This window comes from Taudactylus pleione, unplaced genomic scaffold, assembly GCF_031769625.1.
Source record: "Taudactylus pleione unplaced genomic scaffold, aTauple2 ptg001023l, whole genome shotgun sequence".
Lineage (NCBI taxonomy): Eukaryota > Metazoa > Chordata > Amphibia > Anura > Myobatrachidae > Taudactylus > Taudactylus pleione.
Window position 1 is genome coordinate 997,551 of NW_028285424.1, and position 26,120 is coordinate 1,023,670.

General features: G+C 45.7%; 1 protein-coding gene across 4 annotated transcripts in view; it reads left to right on the forward strand.

The window, feature by feature from the left end:
* Positions 1-26,120, forward strand: part of PDE2A (phosphodiesterase 2A) — a 794,043-nt gene that overhangs the window by 707,092 nt on the left and 60,831 nt on the right. For all 4 annotated transcript variants that reach the window (XM_088461174.1, XM_088461173.1, XM_088461172.1 and 1 more), the window contains 3 exons: positions 2,723-2,786; positions 8,124-8,202; positions 8,408-8,585. In XM_088461174.1, coding sequence (XP_088317300.1) covers positions 2,723-2,786; positions 8,124-8,202; positions 8,408-8,585 — 321 coding nt within the window. The remainder of the gene's footprint in view (positions 1-2,722; positions 2,787-8,123; positions 8,203-8,407; positions 8,586-26,120) is intronic.

Genomic DNA, 26,120 nt, shown 5'->3' on the forward strand with positions numbered 1-26,120 from the left:
TTTCCCTGCCTTTCTATGCTTCCCTCCTGTCCTTCCTATCCCTCCCTTCCTGTGCTTCCTCTCCTGTGCTTCCCGCCTGTCCTTCCTCTCCCTTCCTGTGCTTCCCGCCTGTCCTTCCTCTCCCTTCCTGTGCTTCCTCTCCTGTGCTTCCCACCTGTCCTTCCTCTCCCTTCCTGTGCCTTCCTTCCTGTGCTTCCCGCCTGCCCGTCCTCTCCCTTCCTGTGCTTCCTCTCCTGTGCCTTCCTCTCCCTTACTGTGCTTCCTCTCCTGTGCCTTCCTTACTGTGCTTCCCGCCTGTCCTTCCTGTCCCTTCCTGTGCTTCCTCTCCTGTGCTTCCCGCCTGTCCTTCCTCTCCCTTCCTGTGCTTCAAGCCTGTCCTTCCTCTCCCTTCCTGTGCTTCCTCTCCTGTGCTTCCCACCTGTCCTTCCTCTCCCTTCCTGTGCCTTCCTTCCTGTGCTTCCCGCCTGCCCGTCCTCTCCCTTCCTGTGCTTCCTCTCCTGTGCCTTCCTCTCCCTTACTGTGCTTCCTCTCCTGTGCCTTCCTTCCTGTGCTTTCCGCCTGTCCTTCCTCTCCCTTCCTGTGCTTCCTCTCCTGTGCTTCCCGCCTGTCCTTCCTCTCCCTTCCTGTGCTTCCTCTCCTGTGCTTCAGGCCTGTCCTTCATCTCCCTTCCTGTGCCTTCCTCTCCCTTACTGTGCTTCCTCTCATGTGCCTCCCTTACTGTGCTTCCTCTCATGTGCCTCCCTTCCTGTGCTTCCTCTCATGTGCCTCCCTTCCTGTGCTTCCTCTCATATGCCTCCCTTCCTGTGCTTCCTCTTCTGTGCCTCCCTTTCTCTGCTTCCCTCATGTGCCTCCCTTCCTGTACTTCCCGAATGTTCTTCTTTTTATCTGCCTACCTTCCTGTGCTTTCCTCCTGTCCTTCCTCTCATGTGCCTCCCTTCCTGTTCTTCCTCTCATTTCCCTGCCTTTCTATGCTTCCCTCCTGTCCTTCCTATCCCTCCCTTCCTGTGCTTCCTCTCCTGTGCTTCCCGCCTGTCCTTCCTCTCCCTTCCTGTGCTTCCTCTCCTGTGCTTCCCGCCTGTCCTTCCTCTCCCTTCCTGTGCTTCCTCTCCTGTGCTTCCCACCTGTCCTTCCTCTCCCTTCCTGTGCCTTCCTTCCTGTGCTTCCCGCCTGCCCGTCCTCTCCCTTCCTGTGCTTCCTCTCCTGTGCCTGCCTCTCCCTTACTGTGCTTCCTCTCCTGTGCCTTCCTTACTGTGCTTCCCGCATGTCCTTCCTCTACCTTCCTGTGCTTCCTCTCCTGTGCTTCCCACCTGTCCTTCCTCTCCCTTCCTGTGCCTACCTTCCTGTGCTTCCCGCCTGCCCGTCCTCTCCCTTCCTGTGCTTCCTCTCTTGTGCCTTCCTCTCCCTTACTGTGCTTCCTCTCCTGTGCCTTCCTTCCTGTGCTTTCCGCCTGTCCTTCCTCTCCCTTCCTGTGCTTCCCTCCTGTCCTTCCATTCCTGTGCATCCCTCCTATCCTTCCTTTCCCCTGCTTCCTCTCCCTCTCTTCCTGTGCTTCCCTCCTGTCCTTCCTCTCCCTCTCTTCATGTCCTTCCCTCCTGTTCTTCCTTTCCCTCTCATCCTGTCCTTCCTCTCCCTCTCTTCCTGTCCTTCCTCTCCCTCTCTTCCTGTGCTTCCCTCCTGTCCTTCCTCTACCTCTCTTCCTGTGCTTCCCTCCTGTCCTTCCTCTCCCTCTCTTCCTGTGCTTCCCTCCTGTCCTTCCTCTCCCTCTCTTCCTGTGCTTCCCTCCTGTCCTTCCTCTCCCTCTCTTCCTGCGCTTCCCTCCTGTCCTTCCTCTCCCTCTCTTCCTGTGCTTCCCTCCTATCCTTCCTCTCCCTCTCTTCCTGTGCTTCCCTCCTGTCCTTCTTCTCCCTCTCTTCCTGTGCTTCCCTCCTGTCCTTCCTCTCCCTCTCTTTCTGTGCTTCCCTCCTGTCCTTCCTCTCCCTCTCTTCCTGTGCTTCCCTCCTGTCCTTCTTCTCCCTCTCTTCCTGTGCTTCCCTCCTGTCCTTCCTCTCCCTCTCTTCCTGTGCTTCCCTCCTGTCCTTTCCCTCTCTCTCCCTTCCTGTCCTTCCTCTCCCTCTCTTCCTGTGCTTCCCTCTAGTCCTTCTTTTCCCTCTCTTCCTGTGCTTCCCTCCTGTCCTTTCCCTCTCTCTCCCTTCCTGTGCTTCCCTCCTGTCCTTTCCCTCTCTCTCCCTTCCTGTCCTTCCTCTCCCTCTCTTCCTGCGCTTCCTTCCTGTCCTTCCTCTCCCTCTCTTCCTGTGCTTCCCTCCTGTCCTTTCCCTCTCTCTCCCTTCCTGTCCTTCCTCTCCCTCTCTTCCTGTGCTTCCCTCCTGTCCTTCCTTTCCCATGCTTCCTCTCCCTCTCTTCCTGGGCTTCCCTCCTATCCTTTCCATCTCTCTCCCTTCCTGTGCATTCTCTCCTGTGCTTCCCTCCTGTGCCTCCCTTGTGCCCTCCCGCTCCTGTCCTTCCTCGTCTGTGTTCCTTTGCTCTCTTACCTTTCTTGTTTTTGGCATTGCAGAAAATTTATTATTTAGAGGCATTCATGTATTATTTGTTTTTGTTATGACACGATGATATCTGTATACTACATTAATATATATTTTTTTATTGTGTGGATTATGTGCAATGTAAGTAAACACTGAGATACACACACAAAATAGTTACCAGGAGAATTGTTGTCTTTTTGCAGATGACGTTTCGGTTCTGCTCCAGGAGATTATAACAGAAGCCAGAAACCTCAGCAATGCAGAAATGTATGTACCGCTCATAAGACCTACTTATAAGCACCGTTGTCCACCGAAGTCAATGCAACAACACACAATGATTATTATAATGTCATCTTACCAAATCAATGTCCCCGTCTCTACTTGGAGTCTCTGGCATTAACGCCCCATCCTCGTTCTTACTTCTGCAGATTAATTTTCCGTGTTTTGTAATCCAGAAACAGAGTTTTCTCAATAGATAACCGCACAGAAATATCTCTTGTATGTAATATGTGCTAAGAATCCTGGCCAAGGCCTCCTACGGCTGTGGCTCCACAACTTCTACACCACAAAGCAGATGTCTTCTCAGTCCTGATGTTGCTATCTATCAGACTAGGACGTTTCATTGCTGATGTTGCTGTCTATCAGACTAGGATATTTCATTGCTGATGTTGCTGTCTATTAGACTAGGACGCTTCATTGCTGATGTTGCTGTCTATCATACTAGGATGTTTCATTGCTGATGTTGCTGTCTATTAGACTAGGAAGTTTCATTGCTGATGTTGCTGTCTATTAGACTAGGACGTTTCATTGCTGATGTTGCTGTCTATCATACTAGGACGTTTCATTGCTGATGTTGCTATCTATCATACTAGGATGTTTCATTGCTGATGTTGCTGTCTATCATACTAGGACGTTTCATTGCTGATGTTGCTGTCTATCATACTAGGACGTTTCATTGCTGATGATGCTGTCTATCATACTAGGACGTTTCATTGCTGATGATGCTGTCTATCAGACTAGGACGTTTCATTGCTGATGTTGCTGTCTATCATACTAGGACGTTTCATTGCTGATGTTGCTGTCTATCATACTAGGACGTTTCATTGCTGATGTTGCTCTCTATCATACTAGGACGTTTCATTGCTGATGTTGCTGTCTATCATACTAGGATGTTTCATTGCTGATGTTGCTGTCTATCATACTAGGACGTTTCATTGCTGATGTTGCTGTCTATCATACTAGGACGTTTCATTGCTGATGTTGCTGTCTATCATACTAGGATGTTTCATTGCTGATGTTGCTTTCTATCATACTAGGACGTTTCATTGCTGATGTTGCTGTCTATCATACTAGGACGTTTCATTGCTGATGTTGCTGTCTATTAGACAAGGACGTTTCATTGCTGCTGTTGCTGTCTATCATACTAGGACGTTTCATTGCTGATGTTGCTGTCTACCAGACTAGGACGTTTCATTGCTGATGTTGCTGTCTATCAGACTAGGACGTTTCATTGCTGATGTTGCTGTCTATCATACTAGGATGTTTCATTGCTGATGTTGCTGTCTATTAGACTAGGACGTTTCATTGCTGATGTTGCTGTCTATAAGACTAGGATGTTTCATTGCTGATGTTGCTGTCTATCATACTAGGACGTTTCATTGCTGATGTTGCTGTCTATTAGACTAGGACGTTTCATAGCTGCTGTTGCTGTCTATCATACTAGGACGTTTCATTGCTGATGTTGCTGTCTACCAGACTAGGACGTTTCATTGCTGATGTTGCTGTCTATCATACTAGGATGTTTCATTGCTGATGTTGCTGTCTATTAGACTAGGACGTTTCATTGCTGATGTTGCTGTCTATAAGACTAGGACGTTTCATTGCTGATGTTGCTGTCTATCATACTAGGACGTTTCATTGCTGATGTTGCTGTCTATTAGACTAGGATGTTTCATTGCGGATGTTGCTGTCTATCATACTAGGACGTTTCATTGCTGATGTTGCTGTCTATCATACTAGGACGTTTCATTGCTGATGTTGCTGTCTATCAGACTAGGATGTTTCATTGCTGATGTTGCTGTCTATAAGACTAGGATGTTTCATTGCTGATGTTGCTGTCTATCAGACTAGGATGTTTCATTGCTGATGTTGCTGTCTATTAGACTAGGACGTTTCATTGCTGATGTTGCTGTCTATCAGACTAGGAAGTTTCATTGCTGATGTTGCTGTCTATAAGACTAGGACGTTTCATTGCTGATGTTGCTGTCTATTAGACTAGGACGTTTCATTGCTGATGTTGCTGTCTATAAGACTAGGACGTTTCATTGCTGATGTTGCTGTCTATTAGACTAGGACGTTTCATTGCTGATGTTGCTGTCTATTAGACTAGGACGTTTCATTGTTGATGTTGCTGTCTACCAGACTAGGACGTTTCATTGCTGATGTTGCTGTCTATTATACTAGGACGTTTCATTGCTGATGTTGCTGTCTATAAGACTAGGACGTTTCATTACTGATGTTGCTGTCTATCAGACTAGGGCGTTTCATTGCTGATGTTGCTGTCTATAAGACTAGGACGTTTCATTGCTGATGTTGCAGTCTATAAGGATGTTTCATTGCTGATGTTGCTGTCTATCAGACTAGGACGTTTCATTGCTGATGTTGCTGTCTATCAGACTAGGACGTTTCATTGCTGATGTTGCTGTCTATTAGACTAGGACGTTTCATTGCTGATGTTGCTGTCTATCAGACTAGGGCGTTTCATTGCTGATGTTGCTGTCTATAAGACTAGGACGTTTCATTGCTGATGTTGCTGTCTATAAGGATGTTTCATTGCTGATGTTGCTGTCTATCAGACTAGGACGTTTCATTGCTGATGTTGCTGTCTATCAGACTAGGACGTTTCATTGCTGATGTTGCTGTCTATTAGACTAGGATGTTTCATTGCTGATGTTGCTGTCTATTAGACTAGGACGTTTCATTGCTGATGTTGCTGTCTATCATACTAGGACGTTTCATTGCTGATGTTGCTGTCTATCATACTAGGACGTTTCATTGCTGATGTTGCTGTCTATCATACTAGGACGTTTCATTGCTGATGTTGCTGTCTATCATACTAGGACGTTTCATTGCTGATGTTGCTCTCTATCATACTAGGACGTTTCATTGCTGATGTTGCTGTCTATCATACTAGGACGTTTCATTGCTGCTGTTGCTGTCTATCATACTAGGACGTTTCATTGCTGATGTTGCTGTCTACCAGACTAGGACGTTTCATTGCTGATGTTGCTGTCTATCAGACTAGGACGTTTCATTGCTGATGTTGCTGTCTATCAGACTAGGATGTTTCATTGCTGATGTTGCTGTCTATTAGACTAGGACGTTTCATTGCTGATGTTGCTGTCTATAAGACTAGGATGTTTCATTGCTGATGTTGATGTCTATCATACTAGGACGTTTCATTGCTGATGTTGCTGTCTATTAGACTAGGACGTTTCATTGCTGCTGTTGCTGTCTATCATACTAGGACGTTTCATTGCTGATGTTGCTGTCTACCAGACTAGGACGTTTCATTGCTGATGTTGCTGTCTATCAGACTAGGACGTTTCATTGCTGATGTTGCTGTCTATCATACTAGGATGTTTCATTGCTGATGTTGCTGTCTATTAGAGTAGGACGTTTCATTGCTGATGTTGCTGTCTATAAGACTAGGATGTTTCGTTGCTGATGTTGCTGTCTATCAGACTAGGACGTTTCATTGCTGATGTTATTGTCTATCAGACTAGGACGTTTCATTGCTGATGTTGCTGTCTATAAGGATGTTTCATTGCTGATGTTGCTGTCTATCAGACTAGGACGTTTCATTGCTGATGTTGCTGTCTATTAGACTAGGACGTTTCATTGCTGATGTTGCTGTCTATTAGACTAGGACGTTTCATTGCTGATGTTGCTGTCTATTAGACTAGGACGTTTTATTGCTGATGTTGCTGTCTATCAGACTAGGACGTTTCATTGCTGATGTTACTGTCTATAAGGATGTTTCATTGCTGATGTTGCTGTCTACCAGACTAGGACGTTTCATTGCTGATGTTGCTGTCTATCATACTAGGACGTTTCATTGCTGATGTTGCTGTCTATCAGACTAGGACGTTTCATTGATGAGCCTCTTCGTATCATGTATACAGCTATCACTTTAGTGTTTCTCTTTCCATCCAGCTGCTTACACTGTACAATCCTATCTATGTCTCTCCCCCTATTTATGTTACACAATTTATCCTTTCAACTCTCTCTGTTATATAACTAGTGAATATGTAGTTTAATTAGTTTATCTCACTTCATTAGTCGGTATCGTTAAGAACCTTTCCGGCATTACCCGCTGACTGTCCTGAATTGCTGCTCCATGTGAGATCCTCTGTAATGTGGTGTCATTAGTTCCAGATTGCAAGGTCCAGTTCATTACAGGAAGCAATGATTCACTTCTCATAGACATTGCCCTGTAAAATAGACCTGACACTATTGTCCAGAAACGCCTCTCATAAAAATGTGCTTGTGGTCATTCTCTAGGATCCGGTCTCATTGGCAGTGTCCACCATCTGGTCTCCTAGACATTCCCCAGGGTCTGGTCTCCTAGACATTCCCCAGGGTCTGGTCTCCTAGACATTCCCCAGGGTCTGGTCTCCTAGACATTCCCCAGGGTCTGGTCTCCAAGACATTCCCCAGGGTCTGGTCTCCAAGACATTCCCCAGGGTCTGGTCTCCAAGACATTCCCCAGGGTCTGGTCTCCTAGACATTCCCCAGGGTCTGGTCTCCTAGACATTCCCCAGGGTCTGGTCTCCTAGACATTCCCCAGGGTCTGGTCTCCTAGACATTCCCCAGGGTCTGGTCTCCTAGACATTCCCCAGGGTCTGGTCTCCTAGACATTCCCCAGGGTCTGGTCTCCTAGACATTCCCCAGGGTCTGGTCTCCTAGACATTCCCCAGGGTCTGGTCTCCTAGACATTCTCCAGGATCTGGTCTCCTAGACATTCCCCAGGGTCTGGTCTCCTAGACATTCCCCAGGATCTGTTCTCATTTTTTTTACTGCTCATAGACAATTGTTGTAGTCGTGCAACTGATCACGTAGGCATTGCCCAGGGACAGGTATTATTATGCAGAAATTGGTCAAATTACAATCAAAGACCTATTACAGACTACAAAATATGCAAAACATTTCCACTTGTGCAATTGCCTTAAATATCTCACGTGTACATTACAAGATCCACAGACCCAGTATGCTCAGATTCCAGGGCATGTTGGGGCTATTGCAGGCTCAGCTGTAAATTAACATGGTGGTAATCTTCGCTCCTACCCAGGCTCCCCGCCAATAATAACAAGCACAAATTTCATACGTACTACGGGAACCACATATTTTAGCATTTTTGTAAATCACGTTTTTGTCCTAGGAGCTGGTCTCCTCCTTGCGCAGTAGATCTGCCCAAGACTACGGCCCAGGAACTGGCCTCACCGACATTTACTGCCTGTTTGTGAGAAAGACGAAGCCGCTCAGGAGATCTCCATGTGGTTGGAGCATTGAGTGTTTGACCTGATCTTTTCTCTTTCCTGACAGATGTTCGGTGTTCCTGCTAGAGAGACATAGCCACGAGCTGGTAGCCAAAGTGTTTGACGGAGGGGTGGTAGATGACGATGTAAGTTAAAGATCTTTTATTTTATTTTGGTAAACGCACCGGTGCAATACTTGTTCTAGGCTTTCGGTTCAACAGCTGTGGGGTCCCACAGTACCAGCAGTGCTGTCAGATGGGGGGAGACGTATCCAGCTCACAGCTCCGATCTGCAATAATAGATGTACAGCGTCCTCTGCGCACACTCTCTCAGATATCGCTTACTTTGCAGAGCTACGAGATACGGATTCCAGCAGACCAGGGGATCGCCGGGCACGTGGCAACTACTGGGCAGATTTTGAACATTAAAGACGCTTATTCACATCCCCTGTTCTATCGGGGGGTGGATGACAGCACCGGGTTCCGGACACGAAATATCCTGTGTTTCCCCATTAAGAATGAGAGCAACGGTAAGTGTGACGGAGCAATGTGACCCCACTGCCCCTCAGGGCGGGCAGGAGGGGATACTGAGAAAGGCAGCAATGTAATCAGATGGGATGAGACCCTGCAGTGATATAAAACCTATTCCATCTGATCCGGAAACGTGACCGGACAGGACTGATTATTGGCACTTCTTACATCGCAGAACCATTATCTTTCTGTGCAGGCAGATTGAACGACCATAATTAATAGTAATGTTTGGTACTCCCAGGTAACCCCCCTGACGCTGAGAACGCCCCGCTCTATGGTGGTCTGCTCTGGTGTAAACCAAACGTAGCTCATGCAAGTACTGTAGACCAACAAACAGGCCCCCTCACCCCTCCCCACTTCACCCCTACAGGTAACAGCAGCGTTTCCATGGGGGGAGCCCACCGTCTTCTGTGTATAGAGGAAGATTTACTTACATACTGCTTGTCCACAGGTGACAGCCCCTATACCAATATATACACCGCACATACTGCTTGTCCACAGGTGACAGCCCCTATACCAATATATACACTGCACATACTGCTTGTCCACAGGTGACAGCCCCTATACCAATATATACACACTGCACATACTGCTTGTCCACAGGTGACAGCCCCTATACCAATATATACACGGCACATACTGCTTGTCCACAGGTGACAGCCCCTATACCAGTATACACACCGCACATACTGCTTGTCCACAAGTGACAGCCCCTATACCAGTATATACACTGCACATACTGCTTGTCCATAGGTGACAGCCCCAATACCAATATATACACTGCACATACTGCTTGTCCACAGGTGACAGCCCCTATACCAGTATACACACCGCACATACTGCTTGTCCACAGGTGACAGCCCCTATACCAATATATACACACTGCACATACTGCTTGTCCACAGGTGACAGCCCCTATACCAATATATACACGGCACATACTGCTTGTCCACAGGTGACAGCCCCTATACCAATATATACACTGCACATACTGCTTGTCCACAGGTGACAGCCCCTATACCAATATATACACTGCACATACTGCTTGTCCACAGGTGACAGCCCCTATACCAATATATACACTGCACATACTACTTGTCCACAGGTGACAGCCCCTATACCAATATATACACTGCACATACTGCTTGTCCACAGGTGACAGCCCCTATACCAATATATACACCGCACATACTGCTTGTCCACAGGTGACAGCCCCTATACCAATATATACACTGCACATACTGCTTGTCCACAGGTCACAGCCCCTATACCAATATACACATCGCACATACTGCTTGTCCACAGGTGACAGCCCCTATACCAATAAATACCCGCACATACTGCTTGTCCACAGGTGACAGCCCCTATACCAATATACACACCGCACATACTGCTTGTCCACCGGTGACAGCCCCTATACCAATATATACACTGCACATACTGCTTGTCCACAGGTGACAGCCCCTATACCAATATATACACTGCACATACTGCTTGTCCACAGGTGACAGCCCCTATACCAATATATACACTGCACATACTGCTTGTCCACAGGTGACAGCCCCTATACCAATATATACACTGCACATACTGCTTGTCCACAGGTGACAGCCCCTATACCAATATATACACTGCACATACTGCTTGTCCACAGGTGACAGCCCCTATACCCGTATATACACTGCACATACTGCTTGTCCACAGGTGACAGCCCCTATACCCGTATATACACTGCACATACTGCTTGTCCACAGGTGACAGCCCCTATACCAATATATACACTGCACATACTGCTTGTCCACAGGTGACAGCCCCTATACCAATATATACACTGCACATACTGCTTGTCCACAGGTGACAGCCCCTATACCCGTATACACACCACACATACTGCTTGTCCACAGGTGACAGCCCCTATACACACTGCACATACTGGGATATCAGACATTTATACCAGTCTGTGTGTGTACAAATCGTTTAGTGCAGAGATTCTCATCCTCGTCCCTCAAGTGCCCCAACAGGTCATGTACTGAGGATGTCTGTCTCTGGGAGCAGGAGGGGTAATTACTGACCCAGCAACATAAATAACTCACCTGTGCATCATTAAAGACATCCACAGAACATGGCCTGTTGGCTGTACTTGGGGACTGGAGTTGAGAACCATTGGTTTAGTGAAAAGATATTTTTGAGTTAAATAATTTATTACCCTTATTCATAAAATGCTTCAGGTGTAGTCTAGAAGAGTCTATCCCAGCCGCGTCCGGGCACCTGTCAGTCATTCCTCAGTCCATGGAATTATAAGGATTGCGGAGAAGAGATAATGGGATGTACCAGGCGAGAATTCCCAGCATCATACTATACTGCCTACTGTATATAGCTGGTATATGTACTGTATATAGCTGGTATATGTACTGTATATAATTGGTATATGTACTGTATATAACTGGTATATGTACTGTATATAGCTGGTATATGTACTGTATATAGCTGGTATATGTACTGTATATCGCTGGTATATGTACTGTATATCGCTGGTATATGTACTGTATATAACTGGTATATGTACTGTATATAGCTGGTATATGTACTGTATATCGCTGGTATATGTACTGTATATAGCTGGTATATGTACTGTATATAACTGGTATATGTACTGTATATAGCTGGTATATGTACTGTATATAGCTGGTATATGTACTGTATATCGCTAGTATATGTACTGTATATAACTGGTATATGTACTGTATATAGCTGGTATATGTACTGTATATAACTGGTATATGTACTGTATATAGCTGGTATATGTACTGTATATAGCTAGTATATGTACTGTATATTGCTGGTATATGTACTGTATATAACTGGTATATGTACTGTATATAGCTGGTATATGTACTGTATATAGCTGGTATATGTACTGTATATAACTGGTATATGTACTGTATATAGCTGGTATATGTACTGTATATCGCTAGTATATGTACTGTATATAGCTGGTATATGTACTGTATATAGCTGGTATATGTACTGTATATAACTGGTATATGTACTGTATATAGCTGGTATATGTACTGTATATAGCTGGTATATGTACTGTATATAACTGGTATATAAACTGTATATAACTGGTATATGTACTGTATATAGCTGGTATATGTACTGTATATAACTGGTATATGTACTGTATATCGCTGGTATATGTACTGTATATCGCTGGTATATGTACTGTATATAGCTGGTATATGTACTGTATATAACTGGTATATGTACTGTATATAGCTGGTATATGTACTGTATATAGCTGGTATATGTACTGTATATCGCTGGTATATGTACTGTATATAGCTGGTATATGTACTGTATATAACTGGTATATGTACTGTATATAGCTGGTATATGTACTGTATATCGCTGGTATATGTACTGTATATAGCTGGTATATGTACTGTATATAACTGGTATATGTACTGTATATAACTGGTATATGTACTGTATATAGCTGGTATATGTACTGTATATAGCTGGTATATGTACTGTATATAACTGGTATATGTACTGTATATAACTGGTATATGCACTGTATATAGCTGGTATATGTACTGTATATAACTGGTATATGTACTGTATATAACTGGTATATGTACTGTATATAGCTGGTATATGTACTGTATATAGCTGGTATATGTACTGTATATAACTGGTATATGTACTGTATATCGCTGGTATATGTACTGTATATCGCTGGTATATGTACTGTATATAGCTGGTATATGTACTGTATATAACTGGTATATGTACTGTATATAACTGGTATATGTACTGTATATAGCTGGTATATGTACTGTATATAACTGGTATATGTACTGTATATAGCTGGTATATGTACTGTATATAACTGGTATATGTACTGTATATCGCTGGTATATGTACTGTATATAACTGGTATATGTACTGTATATAACTGGTATATGTACTGTATATAGCTGGTATAAGTACTGTATATAGCTGGTATATGTACTGTATATAGCTGGTATATGTACTGTATATAACTGGTATATGTACTGTATATAGCTGGTATATGTACTGTATATAGCTGGTATATGTACTGTATATAACTGGTATATGTACTGTATATAGCTGGTATATGTACTGTATATAGCTGGTATATGTACTGTATATAACTGGTATATGTACTGTATATAGCTGGTATATGTACTGTATATAGCTGGTATATGTACTGTATATCGCAGGTATATGTACTGTATATAACTGGTATATGTACTGTATATCGCTGGTATATGTACTGTATATCGCTGGTATATGTACTGTATATAGCTGGTATATGTACTGTATATAACTGGTATATGTACTGTATATAACTGGTATATGTACTGTATATAGCTGGTATATGTACTGTATATCGCTGGTATATGTACTGTATATAGCTGGTATATGTACTGTATATAGCTGGTATATGTACTGTATATCGCTGGTATATGTACTGTATATAGCTGGTATATGTACTGTATATCGCTGGTATATGTACTGTATATCGCTGGTATATGTACTGTATATAGCTGGTATATGTACTGTATATCGCTGGTATATGTACTGTATATCGCTGGTATATGTACTGTATATAGCTGGTATATGTACTGTATATAGCTGGTATATGTACTGTATATCGCTGGTATATGTACTGTATATAGCTGGTATATGTACTGTATATAACTGGTATATGTACTGTATATAACTGGTATATGTACTGTATATAGCTGGTATATGTACTGTATATAACTGGTATATGTACTGTATATAGCTGGTATATGTACTGTATATAACTGGTATATGTACTGTATATAGCTAGTATATGTACTGTATATAACTGGTATATGTACTGTATATAGCTGGTATATGTACTGTATATAACTGGTATATGTACTGTATATAGCTGGTATATGTACTGTATATAACTGGTATATGTACTGTATATCGCTGGTATATGTACTGTATATCGCTGGTATATGTACTGTATATAGCTGGTATATGTACTGTATATAGCTGGTATATGTACTGTATATAACTGGTATATGTACTGTATATAGCTGGTATATGTACTGTATATAGCTGGTATATGTACTGTATATAACTGGTATATGTACTGTATATAGCTGGTATATGTACTGTATATAGCTGGTATATGTACTGTATATCGCTGGTATATGTACTGTATATAGCTGGTATATGTACTGTATATAACTGGTATATGTACTGTATATAGCTGGTATATGTACTGTATATAACTGGTATATGTACTGTATATAGCTGGTATATGTACTGTATATCGCTGGTATATGTACTGTATATAGCTGGTATATGTACTGTATATAACTGGTATATGTACTGTATATCGCTGGTATATGTATTGTATATCGCTGGTATATGTACTGTATATCGCTGGTATATGTACTGTATATAGCTGGTATATGTACTGTATATCGCTAGTATATGTACTGTATATAACTGGTATAAGTACTGTATATCGCTGGTATATGTACTGTATATCGCTGGTATATGTACTGTATATCGCTGGTATATGTACTGTATATAACTGGTATATGTACTGTATATCGCTGGTATATGTACTGTATATCGCTGGTATATGTACTGTATATAACTGGTATATGTACTGTATATAGCTAGTATATGTACTGTATATCGCTGGTATATGTACTGTATATAACTGGTATATGTACTGTATATAACTGGTATAAGTACTGTATATCGCTGGTATATGTACTGTATATCGCTGGTATATGTACTGTATATCGCTGGTATATGTACTGTATATAACTGGTATATGTACTGTATATCGCTGGTATATGTACTGTATATAACTGGTATATGTACTGTATATCGCTGGTATATGTACTGTATATCGCTGGTATATGTACTGTATATAACTGGTATATGTACTGTATATAGCTGGTATATGTACTGTATATCGCTGGTATATGTACTGTATATAGCTGGTATATGTACTGTATATAACTGGTATATGTACTGTATATAGCTGGTATATGGGCATTTCCCTGCTCCCGTCAGTATAGGATGATCGCTGTCTGCAATAGTCACTACTGAGATCCGTACAGTATATAAGCAATGATTACAGGGAACATACCCAGTGCAGTATTATAGGAGACGTCCGTTGAACAATCCGTTGGTTGGCCTCTGAGGCGGCGTCTGTATCAGGCAGCGCATTTTGGGGCCAATATCATTGTCTCGCTAAATGAGCGGTTTCTGTTCTGCAGATAAATTAATAATGAGAACAGGGATAATTTTTGTCTTTCATAATTCAAACCGTTTAGAAAAAATAATAATATATATATTCTAATGCAAAGAAAGTACAACAAGTACAAGAATCAAGGCAGTATGAGAATTAGGAGTATTTGATACATCATCAGACATACAAAATAGTAAAGTACACTGAAGTGCCAAAAGTTATGTGACAGATGCCTAGCAGGGGCGTATCTATAATGGGTGCAAGGTGTGCAGGGAACACGGGCCCCTGCGTCCAGGGGGGCCCCGCACACCACACACCCTGCACCCATAATCTTACTTACCTCTCCAGTGTCCCACGTCGGCGCAGGTGTCCGGCACTGCAAAACGACTGGAAAATGGCCGCGTCAGCCATTTTCCTGTCGTATGCGCAGTACAGGGAAAATGGCCGCCGCGGTCATTTTCCCGGTGACCTGTTCATACACTATAGACTCTGGGCACACTCTAGTGCCCAGAGTCTATAGCTCAGTGCGCTGCGGGGCGGAGAGGAGGGGGCCCATGTCGGAGACAGCACATGGGCCACCTTCTCTCTAGAAATGCCCCTGTATCATGTAGGACCCCTCTGTCACGCTCCGGACACTTAAAACCACCTTTTTACCTTTCTGGTGCCTGTCCAGAGTAGTGCTGAGTTTTGCTCGTCCTGTGCATCACTTCCGGATAGCACAGAGGTCCGCTCATGCTGTGCATCACTCCCTGCTGGGGCTGAGGTCTACTTCTGCCCTGTCTGCTCAGTGTCCTGTCACAGCATGTCTCCCCAGCATGTTGGTATGCAAACTGCATGCCAGAGTTCCAGCCATGTTGGACCCTGTCACCTGACTCTTCTCCACCACTCAGAGTGCTGCTCCCATACCAGCTGATCGCAGCATCCAGTCCCTGGGGATCCTCCCCTATAAATTCCATTTCCTGACTGGCCTCTGAGCCAGTACAACGTCTCTTCCTGCTGAAGTTACAACCCAGGTACTTTTGTATATTAACAGTCCCAGGACTGGATTCGCTACGGATCGCAACTGCGATCGAGGCTGCAATTACGCACGCAGTCTCACTGCGATGATATGCTAATCCATTGCGATCGCAGCACTACATAGGAACGTCTACCTTAATTTACACACATCCGTAATGTTTAGCAAGATTGCAAAACCATCGGTAACATTGAGTACCATTGGAGCCTCATGTACACTAGCACAAGCTCTGACCTCAGGGATTGCTAACTTCCACGCACTGAGTACTCGAGCTGCATATGGCATCGCAGTGCCTAATTTATGCACACCCCTGCAACGGCGTTCAAACGTACTGGCACGCCTGCGTTTCGCCGACTACATCTCCCGTCACCTCCTACAAACGGCCCTTCTTGACAATCACTCTGCGATGGGTCTGTGTAGTCTCTGCGATCGCAGTCCCGATCGCAGTGGCCGGTTCCCACATGCGCAGAACACAACAATCGGCTCATTGCGCGCGTAACTGCAGTTGCGATCCATGCTGAATCAGGCTCCCAGTCCATTATATCCAGTTCCTATATCTGGTAAACAAGTTACCACTGAGACTTGTTCTTACAGCCACCATCGATTCCACCCGATACCTCCAACCATCAGTCTCATCTGGTGCTTCAAACATTGGACTCATATCAGTTAAGTCCTTCAATTCATCAACATCTGTCCCAACCGATCATGTTCATCAATTCATCAACATTGGACTCATATCGATTAATTTCTTCAATTCTTCAACATCGGTCTCAAACCGATTAAGTTCATAAATTCTTCAACATCGGATTCAAATCCATCAAGTTCTTCAATTTATTAACATCGGTCTCAAACGCATCCAGCTCTTCAGACCAGTATTACTGGTCACTCCGGCCCTACTCAACAGTCCAGCGTCATCGGTCATTCTGCTCATCTATACAGTATCACTATCTCCAGTTCTCATTCCTAATAAAGACATTGCATTCCTGTCCTCGTCTTCGGTCCCATCATCCTCCACTTCAGCCTCCCATGCCTGTTCCAACCCCCAGGCGTGACACCCTCCTAGCCCAGCGAAGTGCAACTCAACGTGGCATCGATTCTACAAGTGGACGGAAGAGAGAGGGATGGGTCAATATCTCTGGAGAGATGATGATAACCCATGCCATCTGGATAGCTTCCCACAGCTCTCTGATATAGTAATTGTAAGTGCAGGATCTTGGGTGCGAATGGACCTCTCCACCATGTCCCATAAATGATTGAGGTCATGTCGGGTGAACGTGGTGGCCACGTTTCGTCGTAATTCTCCAGAATGCTCCTCAAGCCAATTCTGGACAACTTGGGAACCGATGACGCGTTGCATTATCCTGCTGGAATATTCCAACATTGCGGGTGTACATGAAGTCCATGAAGGGCTGCAAATGATCATCAAGCAATGCACCAAAACGGTCACCGGTCAATGGCGTGTTCAGATGGACCCTACCCATGCCATGTGAACATACCTCACACTTTTATAGAATCAGCCTGCACAGTGTCTTGTTGACAACTGGTTTCCATGGTCTCATAGGGTCTTCGCCACGGAAACTAGAGAACTCTGCACTGACCTGCTGGATAGGTGTCTGGTACCTCCTGCATTGAATGTGGATGTGATCTGAGCTAGTGCCGCTTGTCTGTTACACGGACATTTCTGGTCAGATGCTGGTGATCATGAAGCACCCGTAGTCGGCCACTGCGCTGTCCATGTTGGGTGGTAATGCCTTCCATGAGCTATGCCCAGTATACACGTGACACCGTTGATCGAGGAATGTTGCCTGTCCTCACAATTTTGGAAACGTAATGTCCCATCCGTCGGGCACCTTCTACCATGCCCCGTTCCAACTCTGATCATTCCCGTTGTCTTGCCATTAGCAGCCTAGCCAGTGTTCATGGAGATTGATAGCCAGGGCACCTTATGACATCATCCAATACTCGGATATATATTGCCCTCTTCCAAGATGGTGCCACATCACTCCCCTAAGAAGGCCTGACGGCCGCGACGCGTTCAGAGTACCCCTCTCAGACATCCGTTCATCCACCCTGGAGAAACCTCAATTCTCCCCACACCGCAAATCCATCCACCTCCAAGTCTCCTCACCATCGGGTGAGTTAGAGTGCCCAGGCAGTGACCGGGACTTCCGCCACGACCACCCGCGGTACGGCGCCGGAAATGACAAGTGTCCCAGCGTGACTGCGTGGACCAAGCCAGTGAACACACGGACGGTGTTCATTGGAATAGGGTCCGAATCAGCTCAAGAAAAGAAGATAGAAGAAGAAGAAAGAAGATTAAAGTAAGTGAGGCCTCACCGGGACTTATAACAAAAGACTTTCTACACATTTGGGGGGTTTAGGGACGCCTACCCCTCAGGCTATTACTCTCCATCCCCCTTCATCATCCTCTCCATACCCACATTCACACCTGTTTGCTCCCCCCCCCCATTCCATTTCTGTACGTTACAACACTATTTGTTTTACCTATTAGAACCATTTTACTCCTAAGAGCACTGTGACTCTATTAAAGGCATTATATACACCTTTCTTGTGTCCGCTTTGTATTTACATTTATTATATAAGCTGAGTTACACATTTACACACGGGCGCAGTCTTCATTTGTTGATTTAAGTCTTGGCTTATCTCATTCTTACCCATATATAGCTTAGATGGAAGGGGATTTCCTTCTGGAAGATCTGCTGCCTCCTCATATACTAGAACATCTAGCAATCCTACTGTGAGCGCATGGTACCCCCTCTCATATATACTGGCTCACAATTGGTCAGATTACAACTGATGCAGGTCTGGGCATTTCTAAAAGGTCACAGTACGGTGACACCACCTACCATTACATAGCTATCCCATGACTTTTGGCACGTCAATGTATAGTGCACATGGTCATTTCAAACCATTTTTAAAAAGAAAATTTCTTACAAAATAAGTTGCACCCAAATAATGTCCCCTTTCTGCCCAAACCCTGACTGCTCCCACCTAGTTATTACTACATTCTAATAAAGACACACCCACTTCCCAATAGGCCACAGCCCACCTGCTTCCACCTAGTTATTACTACATTCTAATAAAGACACACCCACTTCCCAATAGGCCACAGCCCACCTGCTTCCACCTAGTTATTACTACATTCTAATAAAGACACACCCACTTCCCAATAGGCCACAGCCCACCTGCTTCCACCTAGTTATTACTACATTCTAATAAAGACACACCCACTTCCCAATAGGCCACAGCCCACCTGCTCCCACCTAGCTATTACTACATTCTAATAAAGACACACCCACTTCCCAATAGGCCACAGCCCACCTGCTTCCACCTAGTTATTGCTACATTCTAATAAAGACACACCCACTTCCCAATAGGCCACAGCCCACCTGCTTCCACCTAGTTATTGCTACATTCTAATAAAGACACACCCACTTCCCAATAGGCCACAGCCCACCTGCTTCCACCTAGTTATTGCTACATTCTAATAAAGACACACCCACTTCCCAATAGGCCACAGCCCACCTGCTTCCACCTAGTTATCGCTACATTCTAATAAAGACACACCCACTTCCCAATAGGCCACAGCCCACCTGCTTCCACCTAGTTATCGCTACATTCTAATAAAGACACACCCACTTCCCAATAGGCCACAGCCCACCTGCTTCCACCTAGTTATTACTACATTCTAATAAAGACACACCCACTTCCCAATAGGCCACAGCCCACCTGCTTCCACCTAGTTATTACTACATTCTAATAAAGACCCACCCACTTCCCAATAGGCCACAGCCCACCTGCTCCCACCTAGTTATTACTACATTCTAATAAAGACACACCCACTTCCCAATACGCCACAGCCCACCTGCTCCCACCTAGTTATTACTACATTCTAATAAAGACACACCCACTTCCCAATACGCCACAGCCCACCTGCTCCCACCTAGTTATTACTACATTCTAATAAAGACACACCCACTTCCCAATACGCCACAGCCCACCTGCTCCCACCTAGTTATTACTACATTCTAATAAAGACACACCCACTTCCCAATAGGCCACAGCCCACCTGCTCCCACCTAGTTATTACTACATTCTAATAAAGACACACCCACTTCCCAATACGCCACAGCCCACCTGCTCCCACCTAGTTATTACTACATTCTAATAAAGACACACCCACTTCCCAATACGCCACAGCCCACCTGCTCCCACCTAGTTATTACTACATTCTAATAAAGACACACCCACTTCCCAATAGGCCACAGCCCACCTGCTCCCACCTAGTTATTACTACATTCTAATAAAGACACACCCACTTCCCAATAGGCCACAGCCCACCTGCTTCCACCTAGTTATTACTACATTCTAATAAAGACCCACCCACTTCCCAATAGGCCACAGCCCACCTGCTCCCACCTAGTTATTACTACATTCTAATAAAGACACACCCACTTCCCAATACGCCACAGCCCACCTGCTCCCACCTAGTTATTACTACATTCTAATAAAGACACACCCACTTCCCAATACGCCACAGCCCACCTGCTCCCACCTAGTTATTACTACATTCTAATAAAGACACACCCACTTCCCAATACGCCACAGCCCACCTGCTCCCACCTAGTTATTACTACATTCTAATAAAGACACACCCACTTCCCAATAGGCCACAGCCCACCTGCTCCCACCTAGTTATTACTACATTCTAATAAAGACACACCCACTTCCCAATACGCCACAGCCCACCTGCTCCCACCTAGTTATTACTACATTCTAATAAAGACACACCCACTTCCCAATACGCCACAGCCCACCTGCTCCCACCTAGTTATTACTACATTCTAATAAAGACACACCCACTTCCCAATAGGCCACAGCCCACCTGCTTCCACCTAGTTATCGCTACATTCTAATAAAGACACACCCACTTCCCAATAGGCCACAGCCCACCTGCTTCCACCTAGTTATCGCTACATTCTAATAAAGACACACCCACTTCCCAATAGGCCACAGCCCACCTGCTTCCACCTAGTTATTACTACATTCTAATAAAGACACACCCACTTCCCAATAGGCCACAGCCCACCTGCTTCCACCTAGTTATTACTACATTCTAATAAAGACCCACCCACTTCCCAATAGGCCACAGCCCACCTGCTCCCACCTAGTTATTACTACATTCTAATAAAGACACACCCACTTCCCAATACGCCACAGCCCACCTGCTCCCACCTAGTTATTACTACATTCTAATAAAGACACACCCACTTCCCAATACGCCACAGCCCACCTGCTCCCACCTAGTTATTACTACATTCTAATAAAGACACACCCACTTCCCAATACGCCACAGCCCACCTGCTCCCACCTAGTTATTACTACATTCTAATAAAGACACACCCACTTCCCAATAGGCCACAGCCCACCTGCTCCCACCTAGTTATTACTACATTCTAATAAAGACACACCCACTTCCCAATACGCCACAGCCCACCTGCTCCCACCTAGTTATTACTACATTCTAATAAAGACACACCCACTTCCCAATACGCCACAGCCCACCTGCTCCCACCTAGTTATTACTACATTCTAATAAAGACACACCCACTTCCCAATAGGCCACAGCCCACCTGCTCCCACCTAGTTATTACTACATTCTAATAAAGACACACCCACTTCCCAATAGGCCACAGCCCACCTGCTTCCACCTAGTTATTACTACATTCTAATAAAGACCCACCCACTTCCCAATAGGCCACAGCCCACCTGCTCCCACCTAGTTATTACTACATTCTAATAAAGACACACCCACTTCCCAATAGGCCACAGCCCACCTGCTCCCACCTAGTTATTACTACATTCTTATAAAGACACACCCACTTCCCAATAGGCCACAGCCCACCCAGGACTGTTGAGAGTTACAGATAAAATATCATTGCATCTGATTTTTATAGACTTGGATGGATATAGATATACATAGATGTAGCAATATATATATAGGAATATGTGTTCCTGAGACCTGCACAGACAGAACCCTGTATTATTCCTCTCTGCTGGGGGGGAAGATGCTCACCAGCAGTGTTTCTGCTCCATGTACTAGACTCTGTAATGTCATTATAATGCTGGCAGAACCCTCTATGTGCTGCACCATCCAGCGGCTGCAGAACAGACTCGTTAGAACTAATTCTAGGCTCGGAAAATCTCCGGATTGCCATAAGTATAGAAATGCGCTAATGAAACCTGTCCACACGTTCTAATCCCCTTACTCAGCAATCAGACCTAATGAGCAGATCTGCCTGCAGGGAGCGTGCTGAGTCACAGGGGGAGATGTACCAAGCCTTGGAGAGAGAGAAAGTGGAGGACAGACCTAATGAGCAGATTTGCCTGCAGGGAGCGTGCTGAGTCACAGGGGGAGAGGTACCAAGCCTTGGAGAGAGGGAAAGTGGAGCAATCAGACCTAATGAGCAGGTCTGCCTGCAGGGAGCGTGCTGAGTCACAGGGAGAGATGTACCAAGCCTTGGAGAGAGGGAAAGTGGAGCAATCAGACCTAATGAGCAGATCTGCCTGCAGGGAGCGTGCTGAGTCACAGGAGGAGAGGTACCAAGCCTTGGAGAGAGGGAAAGTGGAGCAATCAGACCTAATGAGCAGGTCTGCCTGCAGGGAGCGTGCTGAGTCACAGGGAGAGATGTACCAAGCCTTGGAGAGAGGGAAAGTGGAGCAATCAGACCTAATGAGCAGATCTGCCTGCAGGGAGCGTGCTGAGTCACAGGGGGAGGTGTACCAAGCCTTGGAGAGAGGGAAAGTGGAGCAATCAGACCTAATGAGCAGGTCTGCCTGCAGGGAGCGTGCTGAGTCACAGGGAGAGATGTACCAAGCCTTGGAGAGAGGGAAAGTGGAGCAATCAGACCTAATGAGCAGATCTGCCTGCAGGGAGCGTGCTGAGTCACAGGGGGAGGTGTACCAAGCCTTAGAGAGAGAGAGAAAGTGGAGCAATCAGACCTAATGAGCAGATCTGCCTGCAGGGAGCGTGCTGAGTCACAGAGGGAGATGTACCAAGCCTTGGAGAGAGGGAAAGTGGAGCAATCAGACCTAATGAGCAGATCTGTCTGCAGGGAGCGTGCTGAGTCACAGGGGGAGATGTACCAAGCCTTGGAGAGAGGGAAAGTGGAGCAATCAGACCTAATGAACAGATCTGCCTGCAGGAAGCGTGCTGAGTCACAGGGGGAGATGTACCAAGCCTTGGAGAGAGGGAAAGTGGAGCAATCAGACCTAATGAGCAGATCTGCCTGCTGGGAGCGTGCTGAGTCACAGGGGGAGATGTACCAAGCCTTGGAGAGAGGGAAAGTGGAGCAATCAGACCTAATGAACAGATCTGCCTGCAGGGAGCGTGCTGAGTCACAGGGGGAGATGTACCAAGCCTTGGAGAGGGAAAGTGGAGCAATCAGACCTAATGAGCAGATCTGCCTGCAGGGAGCGTGCTGAGTCACAGGGGGAGATGTACCAAGCCTTGCAGAGAGGGAAAGTGGAGCAATCAGACTTAATGAGCAGATCTGCCTGCAGGGAGTGTGCTGAGTCACAGAGGGAGATGTACCAAGCCTTGGAGAGAGAGAAAGTGGAGCAATCAGACCTAATGAGCAGTTCTGCTTTCAGGGAGCGTGCTGAGTCACAGGGGGAAATGTACCAAGCCTTGTGGAGAGAGACAGTGGAGCAATCAGACCTAATGAGCAGATCTGCAGGCAGTGTGCTGAGTCACAAGGGGAGAGGTACCAAGCCTTGGAGAGAGGGAAAGTGAAGCAATCAGACCTAATGAGCAGATCTGCCTGCAGGGAGCGTGATGAGTCACAGGGGGAGATGTACCAAGCCTTGGAGAGAGGGAAAGTGAAGCAATCAGACCTAATGAGCAGATCTGCCTGCAGGGGGCATGCTGAGTCACAGGGGGAGATGCACCAAGGTTGGAGAGAGAGAAAGTGGAGCGGTTGCCCCAAGCAACCAATCAGCGTCTAACTGTCATTTCAAAGTCAGTGCTGGAGAAATGACAGTGAGAAGCTGATTGGTTGCTCTGTGTAAATGCTCCACTTTATCTCTCTCCAAGGCTTGGTACACCTCACCCAGAGTCACCCAGGAGAACGACTGGTCCATAGTGGGTGCAATCAGAGTGGCCGGCCAGACGCCCCACGCACTGCAGATGCTGCTCATCTCTTCCTGGCCTGGGATAAATATTATCTGATTACTGTTTCTGACATCAGTTCACGGTCGCGGTCGGTGAAAGTCTATAATTGTAGCCGTGTGAGTGTAAGTGCCTGCTAATTTGAGTGACAGGATGAGGCGTTTGTGGGTGGTAACAGGGGAAAGTGCTTGAAAACGGGGAGTGGGGATCAGAACGCAGGCGTGCCAAACGGTCAAAACGGGCGTTTTAAGGGTGTGCATAATTAACAAAGCAGCGTCATCGACCACGTCACTTGGTTGTCTCTTAGCCTGAACTGTTCGCATGATTGCGGTAGGAAAATCCAACCACAAGCACTGCGAGCAGTTCATACGCCTTTCGATGTACTCGATTAATCAAATAAATAGCGGAGATGACGTATGATGCGAGCGGCCAGGGGGCGTCTTTACAAAATAGCGAGCGCATGTTTCGTTCGCTCACTCAGACATAGAGGCGTCAACAGACCGCAAAGAGCGAGCGCTCAATTTAAATAGCCGGCCCCTTTTTCTGAACGAGCGAGCGCAAATAGCGTCCGGCGCTGAATCAGGCCCTCTGCCCATTACTTTACATCAGATAATAATGGTCTCAAAGTGAGGACGCTGTTCTGTATTGTGCTGCGCTGACCCCACCACCGCTACGGTGTAACTATGAAAGATTAGCGCTGTCAGTGCGCAGAGTAATAGGCACCCAATTGCGCCATTAACCTAATCTATATATACTGGGGACCTGATGCTGATGGACGGCAAATTGGGCGTACAATTATTTACGCTCAGCAACCTCTAAACCCATGGGAATCAGCATATACACGTAAATGCACATGTATGCGCAGAGCATGGTTATACGCCATCATGCTGTCGGTGCTCCAATTGTCAACATCCTGTTAATTAAAACGAAAATCGAACAAATAACCCAGTTTACTGGACTCCTCCCATCAGAAGCGGAACGACCGTGCGCAGTGCATCAGATCAGGAGGGTTTCTGCAGAAGTCACCCATATCCGCATGTGCGCGTACCTTGTTCTTTTTTCTGGCTGGGCCCAAATCACCAATATTATATCACATTTGTGTTAAAATGTGATCTTAATCTTATTTGCCGTCTACGTCTATGAGGTATTTATGATGGTTACTGCGGAGTCTTAGACCTTTGTGACTATCACGCTAAGGCCTGACTCAGAGCTGGACGTAGTGGAGTGATTACCTGTTAACGCGCCTGCACCCCGATTGTGTCCATAGAGGGGACCTGGTTCAGAGATGGACGCAAACCCGATATTTTCACGTTTGCCCGATGTTCTAATTACTGTGCGTGCGTCGGAGTCACGCGGCTGATGCGTCCCGATGGATTACCATTGTCATTCCCAGGGAGGATTTATTTGCAAAGTGATTGACAAGCAGGGACCGTTGGTGGGCGGCAATGAAGGAGTGACACAAACGCAGGCGAGTTGCGACCGTTTTCGGGGCGTGTCTCAGCCTACGACTGCTATTCCGTACACGGTTGCTAAGGCTTCAGCGTCTCAGGTCTGACGGCCACTCTGCTTCACCATAGACTCACTCACAAGTTTGATAATCTACTGATCTGCGACAGATGCTGCACAATCTACACAGTCACCGGTGGGCGACACAATACAAATACTGGCCGCGGCGAAATTTGCATATTTTCGCACAGTTGTTACGTAAAAAGACACAGGCGCAACAGGATTTGCGTCCATCTTTGGATAAGGCCAAGGGCTGCAGATGTAATTTCAGGCAGACGCAGGGAGACGTGTATTGAAAATCTAGCCGGTATTACTAAGCAGAGCGCGCTCAGAGATGGTGCGTCCTATGGGCGAGTCATGGGACCGTCGCTGGTGTGTCAGTCTAAGTGGTCGTGTACACAGGCGTGTGGTTGGTGCATGCTATGCTTCGGACGCACCAATCGGTATTACCGCATGTAATCAGTCCTCGCACACAGATGTAAATGTGGGAAGGAGCGTGTAGCGTCATTTGCATAACGTCGCAGAAGGGCGACCACCAA